This window comes from Ctenopharyngodon idella, chromosome 17 (assembly GCF_019924925.1).
Source record: "Ctenopharyngodon idella isolate HZGC_01 chromosome 17, HZGC01, whole genome shotgun sequence".
NCBI classification, from domain to species: domain Eukaryota; kingdom Metazoa; phylum Chordata; class Actinopteri; order Cypriniformes; family Xenocyprididae; genus Ctenopharyngodon; species Ctenopharyngodon idella.
This window is the reverse complement of record NC_067236.1, coordinates 4,044,675-4,060,196: the sequence shown is the minus strand read 5'-3', so window position 1 is coordinate 4,060,196 and position 15,522 is coordinate 4,044,675. Positions and strand designations below refer to the sequence as shown.

The window sequence follows — 15,522 nt, the reverse complement described above, 5'->3', positions numbered from 1 at the left end:
AGCATTAAAATGATGTCTAGAACAACACAACAAGCTTTACAATCAAGAAAAGTAGCACTGTCGCTCGAGTTTATAGATGAATAGTTTTCTCTTGTGTCTTTGAAGATGTTGACGACCTGTCATGTGTCTTGTCCTGTAGAGATGTCCATGAAGAGCTGAGGATAAAGAAGACAGTTGATGCCTGGATCAATACACTCAGCAAGGAGATTCAGGTGAGCTGAACTGAAAGATTTTGTCTCTTTTTCTGCCTTCAAATACAATCTGGTGTTTCTGCACAATCTGTCACTGTTCTTTGTTCTCTGAAATACTGTTTTAAAAGGGAAATTATTTGAATAATCATTAGTGTTTTTTTGCTTTTGCTTATACTTGGCTTTGAGCAGAGGTCTGCTATTTCTTTTCCAAGTGATCACATTTATGATTATTTACCTGGCAGACAATAAAACGGTTGAAAAATCCCATACGGAAGCTTGTTTCTGCCATGGAATTTAAAAAGGTAATTACGACTTATCTCACACGCAGTTTGAATTTTTTTGGGTTCTTTGCCACTATCGTCTTTTGGCTTGCTTAGTTGGGGACACTTAATATTCGGCAAAAGTATTAGGTGTGTTCGACTGCGGCTGCGGATGGATGTAACCGATCAGCAAGAGTTGCTGCTTGCAGTCGGGGAGGAGCTGAAAACGAAGACATGAAGTTGGACACTTTCTGCTTCCCATAGTGTCACTCGTGCTGTGTTTGCATACTTTATCACAGATAAAGTGAATTAAATGCAAAATTTGTCAAATACAAAGATGTTTCAAAGATGTTTTCATTCAGTACTTTATGTATTGCTTAATACAGTATCTGTTTGTACAAGAATAAAGTTCAACATAAGCACAAAGTGGGATCTGTTTTTTATCCCATTCCCTTTAAAAGCCAGTGAGTTGCGCTCACGCCATGGGAAATTCGGTAGTTACATGGCGAGATTTTTTTCGAAGTTAAAGCGCGTGAGCAGACCATCTCTGTGACAAGCCGGATTCCACCAAAGCATTTTTATCTTTATGCACACAATAATAATCCTTTACATCGTGATCCTTTTATTTTTAATATTTGGCATGTTTGTGTGCTGCTGCGCGTCCCTGTGTGTTTGTAATAAGCAAAGTGTACACGCGCCTATAGGCGCATATTACTAACGCGCTCTTTAAATAACAAAAAAATAAAAAAATATTGCACCATTGACTTTAGACCAGGTTTCAGTTGGTCAGTGGTGCAGTCGATTTCAGTTGCCTCAAAATAGCAACACGCCAACAATGCGCCTGAACACACCTCGTTTTCAGACCAGCACGCCCATGGGTGCACATATGGGCGCAAAAGCATTTGCTATTTAAACAACGTGGCACAGGACGTGTAAATAAAAACTGCTTCGGGCTGAAACTAGCAAAAAACACTTGCATCGCATTGCGCCGGGTGTATGATAGGGCCCTTAGAGCTGCTTTACAGCAGAGTGGAATTGTTGGATCATGGAATCATTTTCCTGTTTATCACTGTAAAGCTGCTTTGAAACAATCTGTATTGGTGACTTGACTATAAACTTGCAATTCTGAGAAGAAAAGTCTGAATTGTGAGATATAAATTCGCAGTTGTGAGGAAAAATGTCAGAGAAGATAAAAAGTCACAATTTCCTTTTTTATTCCATTCAGGAAAGAAGAAAAAAAGTGAAAATTGTGAGATATTAACTCGCAATTGTGAGAAAAAAGTTTGAAATTTGATAAATAAACACGCAGTTGTGAGAAAAAAGACTGAATTGTGAGACATAAACTTGCAGTTATGATAATAACAGCCAGAATTGTGAGATAAAGTCGCAATTACCTTTTTTATTTTTTTATTCCAAGGCGCAAACAAGCTTCCATACATAAGCAACATCTAGCACATCAAAATTTTCTGCATTTTGTTTTTAAATATAATTTTATATTACTTGCCGAGCACTATTTATTGAACACAAATTCAAGTGTTTCTGACTACAAGGTCTTCTGTCTCTTTCTCCTTCCCTTTGTCTTGTCGTCCCTCTTTACCCCCTCCTGGCAGGATGAGCTGGCGAGGGAGAACTCTGAGAGGATTGTAGAGAGGAGTGATGCTGCAGTCGCTAAAGTGGTGCAGCAGGGCCAGAAGAGCAAGAGCGGACGTGAGGCTGGTCCGAGAGGGGGAGGAAGAGGAAGAGGGGGAGGTGAAGCCTCTGCGGCAGACAAGAAAACCTCTCTGAGAGGCTTAGTGAGAACACAAGCAGAAAGCACACTGGCACACAGCAAACAACCCACTCTGTCTGTTAGAACCAAACCTGAAGGGAAGCAAGAGACGGTGAGAAGGATTATATCAGTATTATCTAATGCTGTTCAAAATGTGTTCACACATTCGACAGACCAACCAAACTCCTGATAATGAAATATTAAAGCTCTGTTTCAATACCAATGAGCTGCTGCCTAGACAGCATAATCCTGACTATTCCAGATAGTAGGCTTTAAAATAACATGCCTAATTTTGGTCAAATTCACACATGCCATTCAGATATTAAACCTTATTCTAAAAGCTACTTATGCTTATTAAATTATGTATTCTTACTGCATATATTGGCTAAAATATATGTGAAGGGGATCCCTCATAAAAGAAACATCATATTTTGGGGTCCCTGGCATCAGTAAGTTTGAAAACCACTGATTTACTGTATGCCTTTTCGTTTTGGTTAGGATTCTGCATAATAGGTACTAGGCAGCAGATTATGATTAACATTATATGACATGAGAGCTTTATAATTGGCTATTTGGCTGTGGTCCAAATCATCTGTCTGTTAAATTGAAACTGATAATGAATTGTAGGATCTTCTAACCTGTTTGTTTGCAGTGCTTAATCCTGTATGTGTTGTTTACTTATCACCGTGACCTGACAAGCTCACAACACTCCCAAAATGGCCCATCTGGATGTAAACATTGTAGCTCAGTACTTCTCTGCGTCTCAGTGGCATTTTCTCTAAATGAGGCGCTTTGAGCACCCATATGTTGCCCCGACACTAATTTGCTAAAAATAAAGAGTGAGAAGATGAGAGGCAGGCTCGTCTTATCTGTGTTTGGCACAAGCCTGGTCCTGTTAATGGCTGTCCACGTTGCCCGGTGTCTGTGTGGATGATTCTTAACCTAGCAACACATCCAGTGGTTATCTGAAGGTTACTATGTGTGGAGGCCGTTCAGGCATTTAATTGCTGCTATCATTAAAGGTGCAGTCAATCCAGACAACAGAGCACACAGTTATAAGAGGTTGAGAGTTATTTTGCTGGCAACACTCTGGGGTTGCCATGCGTTTTAGATGAAAGGAAATGAAATCCTTACGGCTATGCCTCGCTTTCTATAAGTAAAGCTATAATTTTCTACTTTTTAAACACGTTCTGATCAGTATTATAGCATGCAGTCATCATATATGTGCGTATTTAGTATATCGCTGTCGATAATATTATGTGTCGCTGTCACAATATTATGGTTTTTACTATTTTTTAATCAAATAAATTATAATGATAAATGTATAGTATTGTAGTAATTTCCCATAACTGTATGGATAGGTTAATGTTGTTTACCATATTTACTTATGGTTTATTATGTTATTATGTTTTATTGTTTACCATAATAAACTTAAGGTTTATTATGTTTCCTATAGATATGAGTGTATATTTGTATAATGTGCCATATATATCATACGTATGAGTGCATCATAGTATAAAATGCCATGTTTGTTATTTTAGATCTTGATACACAGTTTGTTAATCGAGTGTGTTTTTTTTGTTCTTAGCCGGTTGTGCTAAAATCTCAGGATGATCAGGAGTATCTGGCCAGACTGTATGGAAAAGCTCTTTATGAGGGTCATCGACGCACACTCAAAAAAAGCCCTTACCTTCGATTCAACTCCCCAACACCAAAATCCAAACCTCAACGACCTAAAGTAGTAGAGACTGTCAAAGGTGAGTTTAAGGCCTTTAATTAGAAGTGATAATTAATGGTCTGTATGTCTTTCTTTGTTTCTTTTAGTAACTTGTAAAACTGTCTTTTATTCCCTCATATAGGGGTGAAGATGAAGTCATCTAAAACCCAAACTAGCCAGTTTGTGGATGGTGTTCCTACCCTGCAGCCTTCAGTCTCTGAGCCTCATTTCCTGTTCAGCCCCAGTGATCCTGCCCAACAGCAGCAGCCTGGTTCTCCAGTGCGAGGTTACCTCATTCCCATGGCCATACCTTTAGGTAAGCCACCATTACCATAACTAGCAGGGTTTGTACAGTCATGAAAAACCTGAAGAAGTCATGGAAATTTTAAAATAGCAATTTCCAAGCCTTGAAAAGTTTTGGAGAAAAAAAAAAAGAAACACAAGGTTTTGGAAAAGTAGTAGAAATTTGTGTCGCAAATATCTGTATAATAGATTACTGTATATGTTTAATTGATAATAATGGTTAAACTCATTACGTTCAGGCAATCCTTCGCGTCATGTGACGACATATTCTCTGTGTGGAGTTATGTCTGGCACAGTTGCAGTTTTTATTTATTTTGTTTTAAACCACACAGCTTGTCATTCATTTTAGTTTAAGTCATAATTTGTAAGATTTTTGCATTAAAATATCCAAAAACCTCCCAATGTCAATATAAAATATCCAAATATCCCTGTCAATGTGTCATGTCTACGTTATCCTCTGTTTCCGAGGATAGTGGTTTCTTTCACTGCCGTAGAAACCATGGCAACACAGTGAGTCTCATGAAAAAGTAGTAGTTGTAGCGTCTAGCACAGCACTCTGTTGTTGTTTCACACAGTTTCACACTGTAGACCACAATAATTCATTATCGTTTGCAGCAGATTCTGTTGCCAAAGACAACTCCAAGAAATGTAAAGGTATGGGTGAATCAAATGACCCAAAAAGAGTTTGGGACAAGAGGAGAAATAAAACGAGGATCAATATCAGTGTGGCATTTCCTATCGCTGTTTAACAAGTCTGGTTAATAAATATATGGCAGTGTAATTAAATACAGTATGTGTTATACATAAATAGTAAGTCAGCCTTTTTGCAAATGCTATTAGTATGTTTAAAAATACTTTTAGTATGATTGATTGTTTTGAACACGTAAAACTGTGCTGAGTTACCATTTAATTTAATCACCATTTAATTAGATAAATAAAGTGACATGTATGAGTAGTAATTTACCATTAAACATTGTTATTTGCAGCTAATTCATTAGAATGAAATAATATCATGTGGTCAAACATAACGTTATAAAACTTTATTTCATTACCTTATCCATGAACATGATTTGTGAGTCCCGTTGGATTGATTTTCATCGGCAGTGGAGGTGAACACGACAACTCCCATCATTACCCGCTCTTTCACAGCGTTATCAAGCTACGCCTTTTTTATGTTATTGCTTTTAATATGTGACGTCTAGCTGCAAAAATGACATACTGTGGCTTTAAGACATGCTCTGGCAGATTTAAACCTGGATTTTTATTCTTATTTTACATGTGTGTATATAGAGATGTTTCATGGAACGTAAGGTCATGAATATTTCCCTCAAAAAGTCTTGGGAAATTATTGGTAAAAATCTCTATGAAACCTGAGCTAGAGATCCTTTACTGCTTTTTTTTTTTAACCTTTACTTGTTCATTTGCATGGATTCAGCTAAAACAAAGCTGTCTTGGCAAACTTTACTCCAATCCAACTCAGTCTTGAAGTCCAACTTGGATGACCTGTAGATTTATTTTTGTCGTAATTGTAATCTCATGAGTAACTGATTTGAGCTGTATTTTGCATCAGAAAACTAGGTTTCAAGACATACATACATAAAGGATCAATGACTGTGTCCTTTTGACAATTCTGAAACAAAGACGTCCAACGCGGCATGAATGGATGCGACATCCTCCACATACTGCAGTCATAAAGTGTCTCTCCTCCGGCTGGCTCTGAGCACACGGCAGCATTAAAGAATGGACTTAATTAGACGACATTTCAGCGGTGTGAGTTTAGCTCTTAATTACGACTGCCTCTCCACTCGTTAAAAAGCCTTCCTATGCCGGTCTCGTTTAATCACTTCACTGTCAGGGACATTAATGCCTTTCTATTACGCTCTCATTTTCCCACTTCCAATCACTGCAAGCTCCGTCTCAGGTCCGACCTTGTGCGGTTGGAGGTAATTCTGTTTATTAGCCCAAACAGCCATATGTATGAAAACAGCGTCGTGCTTTACGAGGGGACTTTTTAGGGCAGTAATTGCAAATAGCCAATTGAAAACATTTTGAAAGCGTTCGTATTATGAGTTGATTAGTTTTTTTTTATCCCCTACCCCCTTCTTTTTGAGGATTATGACCTCCTGGCGCCGAAACGTTCCATTAGTTTGGTTACAGCTGAATTGCCATCGTTATTTTCTGCAATGGACTGAAGAGGTAATTAAGGGTATCACATGAAAAAATGGCACTGACGAAGCACCTTTGCACTGCTAAAGCTGTTTACAGTATTCAAATGTTTCCGGAATTGTGGTCCAGGGTATTGAGAAGAAAATGAACTTGTGGAAAATGGCCTAGTAATGTTTGAAACAGCATTTTGCCCGTATGCTGGACTGACCTCTGATCTGAGCTAAGCTGAAGTGAACAAAGACTCTCTAATCACATCTGCAGTGCAGTGGCCCTGATCGCCGTCATAGACACTCAACTCACTTCATAGTCGTATTGCAGTTCCTTTCACTACCAGGTGAATTATTGAAATTGAAAAGGAATAACTGTGCGAAAGTTGCTAAAATGTTAACATTAAACAGAGTGTTGGGGGTAACGCATTACAAGTAAATTGAGTTATGTAATCAGATTACTTTTTAAAGTAACTAGTAAAGTAGTGCATTACTTTTTCAGTTTACAGCAAAATATCTAAGTTACTTTTTCAAATAAGTAATGCAGCTTTCTTTTTCACATTTATTGACTGACAGCTCTTCTGTCCCCATGTTGAGAGAAATAAAGTGCAGAGGTGTTGTGTGCGCTATGTTAACATGATGGTTACTGTAGTTTTAGAGTAAATGTTAACATGCATTTGCTCAGCTCATTTGCACGAAAACATTCAGTATTCCTCAAAATTAATAAAAACAGTGAAATGCAATCTCAGAATTTTAGTCAAACTTGTAATAATTAACTATATTAAATTATACAAATGTACTTTATGTATTTAATCTCACTTTATTAACCAGTGTCTTTGCTGCTGACCTTCATTGATCAAATTCAGCCATACTATTAAGCAAAAATTAGTTAAAAAATAACGCAAAAGTAATGTAACATTATTTTTCATAAAAAGTAACTAACACAATTAGTTACTTTTTAGGAAGTAACGCAATATTGTAATGCATTACTTTTAAAAGTAACTTTCTCCAACACTGATTAAACATTAGCTTTATGTTCTGCTTTGTTTTGTTTTAAATTTTATTTAACACTAACATTGTCTAAAACTTTAACATTTCATGTGTCTAAAAAGTTAAAGGGGTCGTATAATGCCACTTTTACAAGATGTAAAATAAGTCTCTGATGTCCCCAGAGTGTGTATGTGAAGTTTTAGCTCAAAATACCCCACAGATAATTTTTTATAGCATGTTAAATTTGTCACTTTTTGAGGGTGAGCAAAAACGCTCAGTTTTTGTGTGTGTCCCTTTAAATGCAAATGAGCTGCTGCTCCCAAGAAGAGGGCGAAGTTTCAAGAGCTTGTGTTAACAGCTCCGATTACCTCATGCAGACTCACTGAAAATGTCAGAAACTGTTCAGCCTTTTGTGTTCAAACCGAAGTCAGACAATGATGGAGAGACTCAAGAAAAAGTGACATGTAGAATGCAACAGGACGCTTCTGAATGTTTAGTTGATTAATTTATGTAGCTGATGTGGAGTTAACTATATTAATGTCATTGATTAGCATATTCTGTCATGATAATCTATAAATCGCTCGTGTGGGATCTGTTGTAAGATCCTACAGAGCCGGAGAATATATGCTGCATGAAGAGAGAACAGGTATAGTTTAGTTTAATTACGGTTACGGTTACTTATGTTGGCGTCTTGCTTTTATGACATGCTATTGCATTTGTGTTACATACTGTAATGCAGTAACATGGCCTCACCCTTTTGTTGCATGTTCTCGGGGGTAGGGTTTATGTAAATTTTAGGGTTAGTGATGTCACTAACCCGGGAAGAAGCTCGTTGTAGTCCCTACCAGCCGTTTGTTGTAGTGCTTAAACAGAGAATTCTTTAAAAGAAAATATCTCCCTTTGCTTTGAACTTTGAGCGTCCTAACTTTGCAGATGTTGTTTGTGCTCTAACAGCAACATTACACACTAACTAAAGTTAAAAAAGTAAAATCATCAACCACCCCTTTAACTATTGCAGAAATATTCCTGAATTGTTGACTCTTAGTCCTGGAGAGTTACATCCCAGGCCAGCATAGCTGCACATTAGCAAGACTTACTTATTCAACCTGTTTCACCAGAAAGATAAGGCTGGTTGACCAGCTTCACCAGCTGGGAAATACAATGCATGATGACCTACCTAGACCTATATCAAACCAGCACTAATTACCATAACCCAGCCTGGAAATTCATGATGGGCAAAGCTTAACAATAAGGGTTTATTTTTTTGTTTTGTTTTGTTTTATACTTTTTATTATTTTTATTTTACTTTAATTTATTTATATTTATTTTTTACACCATTTTCATCGGTTCTACTACAAAGCATATTTATTTAAATACATTATGTATTTATTTACATAATTATTAATTATAATGCTTTTTAACTTTTTTCTGCATTTTTAAAACATCTTTTAGTAATATTACTATCTTCATATTGTGACATACTCTAATGAAACATTTTAATCCCTATGTATGAAAGTATTTTTATTTAAACAGTTTTCTTCCAAGTTTTTTTCTTCCATAGTTTTCTCACATTTTTGATAAAACTATCTATTCCTGCCAGCTAGATAGCATTAACTTGACATATTTGCATAAGAAGAATTCAACAGAATAAGGGGGAAAAATAATGGTCAGAACATCACAGAAAACCAAATATTTATGTTTGCAAATACTGCTAACCGCACATACATGATCTAATCATTGATATTTGCCCAGACTGGCCCAAAACTCTTTACCAATCAGTCAGCCCAGTCTAAGCTGGTCTTCTCTGCAGAGACGTTTTTTTATTTTTTATTTAAAGTGCTAAGTAAGTTAGACACGTATTATATTTCAGAGTGCCACCATCTCATTCCCCAAATCGCAGCTATCAGACCTGTCTAACTTTCATCTAACGAAAGTGAAGCATCTCCTAATAACTTCTTTAATACCCCACATCAACCAAAAGCATCTTTTACCAGTCTAGGCGATTCCCAAGGCGTCTTAATCATCCACCAGTGTCATCCCTGTGGCTGTCCTATTTCCTGTCACATTAAATGTGTGAACGGAACCCAAGTGGAAAGTTCCAGACTCTTATTAAAAACTTCCCAGCCACTTCTGCAGTTGTGTGCGGGGTATCTGTGAAGGAGAGGGTCCACACTGGCCCAGCCTGGATTGGATTGACTCGCCAAGGCTCAGACTGGGTCTCTGGAGGGCTGTAGATTAGAGCTGGCCTAATTTCCCCTTCTTCCGTGACTCTCCGGGGATGACAGTGGGGATTGCAGAGTGCCCCATGGGAATGGTGAGAGAGCCTTTCATCTGCTGCAGATGTTCGGTGCGGCTCATCCACAGACGGCCCCCGAGTCACAGTTACACATGAACGACAGCAGGCAAGCTCTCCGCAAATCTGCTTAGCAAGTTCTACACTGCAGAGAATAGAAAGTGGCAGTCGAATCAACACAGCAACGATCAAGAGAAGTGTTAGTTCATACCATTTATAGCAGCATTACTATTTTTAGTCAAACTCAAGAGTTTTAATGATACTTTTTATTTCTTTATATAATAACATGGTTGTGCAAGATTCAGAATTGAATAATTGGCTCCCTTTCAATTCATGAATGTAAATTTGAATTGAATTGGCCACTCATCCATCTATCTATCTATCTATCTATCTATCTATCTATCTATCTATCTATCTATCTATCTATCTATCTATCTATCTATCTATCTATCTATCTATCTATCTATCTATCTATCTATCTATCTATCTATCTATCTATCTATCTATCTATCTGTCTGTCTGTCGGTCTAAAAAATTTTAAGTCAATTTCCTTTTAATTGATTTCAGTTAGTGAATTGCATTTCAGAATTCATGTTTGCAACCTCATTTCAGATTCATTCCAAGTCATTGTTAATTCAGTTTCTAAATGGCTTACAACCCCAAAAATGTATTGATAAAGAAAGACTTGTAATTCACATACTGATTGCCGCTTTTGCATGCCAGAGATGCTTTGAGCAGCCCGTGCTCACCATGTCTTAACGTCTCTGAGGTGAATTCTTATACTTTATTGATTGTAGATGAAATTGCTCTGGTGGTAGCCCCAGTGGTGAAGACGTGACTTCATTTGTTGCTTTGAAATTGCATGTGGTTGCAGAAGCAGGGCGTGCACGCACATATTTATGTGCATTTATTTTGTTATAATCATCTCATCATCGCTCTCTCCATCTTCTTTCCCTGGTCTCCTGCTGCAATGTTCTCGGGTCCAGTAAAGTCAATGATTTACATACTCTTGGACTTATTCCCAAGCATTCTGGGGGCTGTGAATTCTGTCCCTTCATTTGGGTCTTTGTTTCCTTGCATGCCTTGGGGCTTCTCTGGTTTGTGAATAGCCCGTAATAGCATCTCTTACTGTCCATCATTGAGCTAATCTGTCCGATCTGGTTTCGCATTTCAGAGCGTTCACTCTCTTGAGGTTCTGGAGTACAAACGCCTCCTTTCAAGCTTTCCTTCGGCGGAGCCCACATGTTTACTATCAGAAGTATTTGTGCATTCCAGATGAGTCAGTGCTTCTTGCTCCTGAGCCACTGTTTGGATGCCCTTCAGCCAAATTATGGAAATCGTAAAGCTTATGTTTCCCCTGCTTTGCATGGAAGGCTGGGAAAAACAGATTGCGGCGCTCGCAGCAGATTTATGCTAATGTCAGCCTCCTCGTTTGCCGTTAATGTGCCGAGGCCAGACTCGCATCTCTATGTAATGGGGCATGTGCGTCCGTAACCTGCTTTTCCTACGAACGGGAATGACACAAACCTACGCTGGCGCACTCTGGCTGAACCTGTTTGTCTCACGGTCCCATTGCAGAACAGATGCCAATCATGTTGCCAGATCGGCCTCCCGCTCGGCCAGATGTGTGCGAATGTGTTTTGGGCTGACACGGCACTTTAAAGTACCGTGGACGTCCTTTACAGTCGCTCTGCGGTGTGGTGAAAGATAAAGTAATGAGTAGGTGTGTGTGTGGGCTCCATCTGCAGGAGTGCCTCTGTCTTTAATATCCCTCTTGCGTGAGTATTGGGGTCACGTTGTGCCCTTGCCTGTAAACAGCGTGTTGATGTTATCTGCGCTGCATCAGGGCGATGGATGTGCACACTTTAGGGGTTTGGCAGAGGCGCATTTACGCTGCCGAAGTGTATTGCTAGTTCACTCACGCATCCTGTGGAACAGAGGGGGATGGAGACTTTGTGTTCAATGTCACCATTTGTTGTCCTGGTAATGTTTTACTCTCCAGACATGTTCATTAATCTCCAATCTCTGAAAAACTGACTTTTTTTCTTTCTTTTTTTTTTTTGAGTAAATAAACAGTCATTTTGCGTGCACAAAACTGTAATGTACAAAGGCGCTTCAAGCAACGCAAAATCGATTTCACATGTCATTACTTTCTGAAGTGCAATTTAGAATGCAACTTGTTATAGAACCTTTAACCTTTTGGTTACAGTCCCAGATCATCAAGCACTACTCCTTGTATCTCTTTAGGTAAGCCTAGAGTGGATGGCCAGGCCCCAGTGCCTTCACGGGTCATCATTAGCGACAAACCAGCCACCGTAACAACGTCCTTCCCTCCCATCACTGTTCCTGAACCCAAACCTGCTCCTGTTATTCGGAAACCCAACACTATCTTACTGGAGGTCCAGTCAGAAAGGAAGAAACGGACCCCACAGCTCAAAATACAGGTAACACCAGGTTCACACATACTCTGTTTGCAGTGTGTATGCAGTACGTATTGTATTACGTATACGGGGTAGCATCAGCACACGCTCATTGTGCTTTCACAACAGACCCGTTTGCGGTGTGCTACTGATCTGTGGCTTTAAACACAATAAATATAATATTCTTTTCATTATTTCTATACAGATTTATATATTAAGATGCTCAAGCAAGTGTAATAAAACATTTAAACATGACACTTCTCTTATGAAAAACTTTAGTAGCTATCAAAAACATTTTAAACTAATTTACCATCCACACCAACAGCCGAAGAAATTGTCTCCCATGCCTTTTCTTTCATGTTTAAATGTTTATATTTTTGACACGGGCCTTTCGGGTCAACACTTTGTTTTTCCACCTCGCTGATTAGACGAATCCTCATCTATTGTAGTGTTCTTGTTCCGAGTGTACTTCTCCGACCACCAGCCTGTCACATAACATGCTGTGTAGTGTATTTCACATTAAAAATATATACTTTAGATATAAATTTGACCGCCTTAGTTATTTCTGCAACTGCTGGTAAGTGTTTTGCTTCATTTCTTTGCTTTACCCTGGGCTTAAAGTAATAAGATGACTGTGAAAAATAGTATACTTTTTAAATACATGCATTTATGGTGAAATTACTAAATTTTTATGTCAATCTGTGTTCATATTGACCACAAACCATGCACTGTCATTTTAATTCAGCGCGTGCAACAAACGCTGCACTGCTGCACCGCACCAATCCTGCAACGGACTGGCCGTACCGCATCTGTGTGCAGTGTAAATGCTCTAACCTGTTAACACGGGCACAGAAAAAAATATGCGCCACAAACACACTGCAAATGGAGTATATGAAAACCTGGCATAAGAGCTGGAACCATAGTATCTCAGCAGTGCAGTAGTGTGATTGGGGACATTTTTGTTGCTATTACAATTAAGTATATGAACGCAAGTAATGACACTGTGAGCTAGCCAATTAGTATGATAGTAGTGTGAGAGATGATAAATTGTTTCTTCTTTTTTAATGTGATTTTGTTTCCTAACAAGCAATGATTGTGAGAAGTACCGTGCAACATTTTCTTTCTTTTTGCTTGTTATTAACGCTATCAAAAGTTTGGGATTTTTAAAGAAGTTAATACTTTTATTGAGCAAGGACACATAAAGATCAAAAGTGACAGTAAATACGTAAGCAATAAGGTACGAGAGGCTGTGCTGTATCGTGAATAAGTCACGGCTGAAGAGCGTTGTTAGGCACGAAGCGAAGCCGTGACCTATTCACGATACAGCACTAGCCTCGAGTACCTTATTGCTTTTATAAAACGGTTACCACACAATACAAATATTAAAGCCAAAAAATATGTATCATTGCAACTTTCATGAAGTAAAATTACGGAAAAAAATAGTCCATGACTGTGAACAGCAAAAGAAGTTACATTATTACGCCATTAGATGGCAGCAAAGACTGTCTTTATGAGTGTGTCAGTCAGTAGCGAAGACTTTTACATTGAAAAGACTGAATTGTTGTGAAAACAGAACAAGACACAACTGACAAATGCTGTCAGTCACGGGAAAAACCTTTAACTGTTAAAAGGACAAGATATTGCAGCGGACATTTAAACATATTTTGTATTATGAACATAGGACTGACCTGAAGGAAAATGCTAAATCTGAATGCAGGTAATAAACTCACTCACTCGATCTTTTTCTCACAATACTCTTCTACATAATACAGTAAGCTTCAATGAACAATATCAATTGAGAACATACAGTTTACGTTGCTAAGGGTGTTGTGTAGTGATACACAGAACCGTTGGGTGAAGCGGTCATAGCCGTGTTTTATCTTGAATAAAACACAGCTGTTGACCAATCAGAATCAAGGACAGGAACTAACCGTTTTATAAATAATTTTACACAAGATTTTGTAATTCAAATAAGTGCTGTTCTTTGAAACTTTCTGTTCATCATGTGACACTGAAGACTAGAGTAATGATGCTGAAAATTCAGCTTTGCATCACAGGAATAAATAAATCTTACAAACCACAAAATTTTGAACAGTAGTGTGTGTTTGTTGCATCATGCTAAATAGCTCCGTCCACAGTGAGATGTCATTGGTCCAAAAATCCCACTCCTCATAGCTGTATGTTTATCTTCAAATGATTTTGTCCATCAAGTTTTGCTGGTTTTGTCACTTCGCACAGTATTTCACTTTCTTTGGTGGCATAAAAATGAGACAAACTGCATCACACATCTGACAGTTTCACTTTCCTACTGCAAGTTGAAGTAGCTTTTATTCCACATACTGTTTTAATTAAAACACATTTGTGTTTCGTTTGCAGGTCCAGCCTGCTGTGAACATTGAGAGTGATCTGTGCAGCAGTCCAGCTTCTTCTACACCGTCAATTCCAGCCGAAACCATCCTTCCTCCACCTTCCATTCATGTAAAACCTCCCAAATCACCAACAACACTAAGCAGACCCTTATTATTTGAAAATGAAATGGTTTGCTTGGCCTTAGCAGCACTACTCCAAATTCCATCTCAATTTTATACCAGAGCAATAGCTTATAGTTTTGCAGGCTTTCAGATTGATCATACACCCAGAATGTCCTCTAACATGTACATTTGCTTGTGTGTGTGTGTATTCATACACCAGCTGTCTTGGCTCAGTTCTGAGAATGGATGGATATTATGCCATTAAATTTTGGCTGTGCTCCAGTATGCTGTAGTGCTATAAGGGCCAGGTTTGCATTTCTCATCGCACTGCCATTGATTTTTGCCAAGCCGTGCATGCATGCGCCTTCGTGCTCTCAGAACCTGCCCAAGCGGATGAAGATGGATGAGGTGTGTGCGTTTGCATGTGTGTATGGAGCTGAATGTATAATGTTTCAGGGGGGACTTTGCCGCCAGCGTTTTCTGCTCTTACTCCTCCAATCCCGACCTCAGCCATTCACATCTGGTTGCTAGGCAACAGATGCAGCTCCGTTGCTTTTTTGTCGGTTCGTTAGCAGATTCTGAGCAAGCGTCTAGGAGGACAAAGCCTCTCTGTGGTCTGCCTACCGCTGTTAGCATCAGAGTAATCATTACAGCTCTACAGAAATAACCGTAGAAACACGTCTTCTACATTTACGCTAGAATCCATCGAGTTAATTTGTGGATGCATTTGCTTTTTTGACTTGGAGTTCAGGTCGAGTTCAGGTCGAGTTCACAATTAGTCGCATTCTCACTAAATTTAAGGAACACATAAAGCTTTAGAATATTGTGAAGATTTAGTGTGTCCTGTTGAGCAGCGTAATCTACTCTACTATTTAATTTTCAAATCAAATCAAATATATTTAAATATAAAAAATATACATTATAAAGAAATAAATAAAATACATTTTACATTTGAA

General features: G+C 38.4%; 1 protein-coding gene across 3 annotated transcripts in view; it reads left to right on the top strand.

Annotated features, from left to right (window-relative positions):
* kiaa0586 (KIAA0586 ortholog) overlaps positions 1 to 15,522 on the top strand; it is a 140,743-nt gene that overhangs the window by 70,675 nt on the left and 54,546 nt on the right. For all 3 annotated transcript variants that reach the window (XM_051867298.1, XM_051867296.1, XM_051867297.1), the window contains 6 exons: positions 140 to 212; positions 2,062 to 2,331; positions 3,808 to 3,976; positions 4,079 to 4,252; positions 11,923 to 12,119; positions 14,472 to 14,573. In XM_051867298.1, coding sequence (XP_051723258.1) covers positions 140 to 212; positions 2,062 to 2,331; positions 3,808 to 3,976; positions 4,079 to 4,252; positions 11,923 to 12,119; positions 14,472 to 14,573 — 985 coding nt within the window. The remainder of the gene's footprint in view (positions 1 to 139; positions 213 to 2,061; positions 2,332 to 3,807; positions 3,977 to 4,078; positions 4,253 to 11,922; positions 12,120 to 14,471; positions 14,574 to 15,522) is intronic.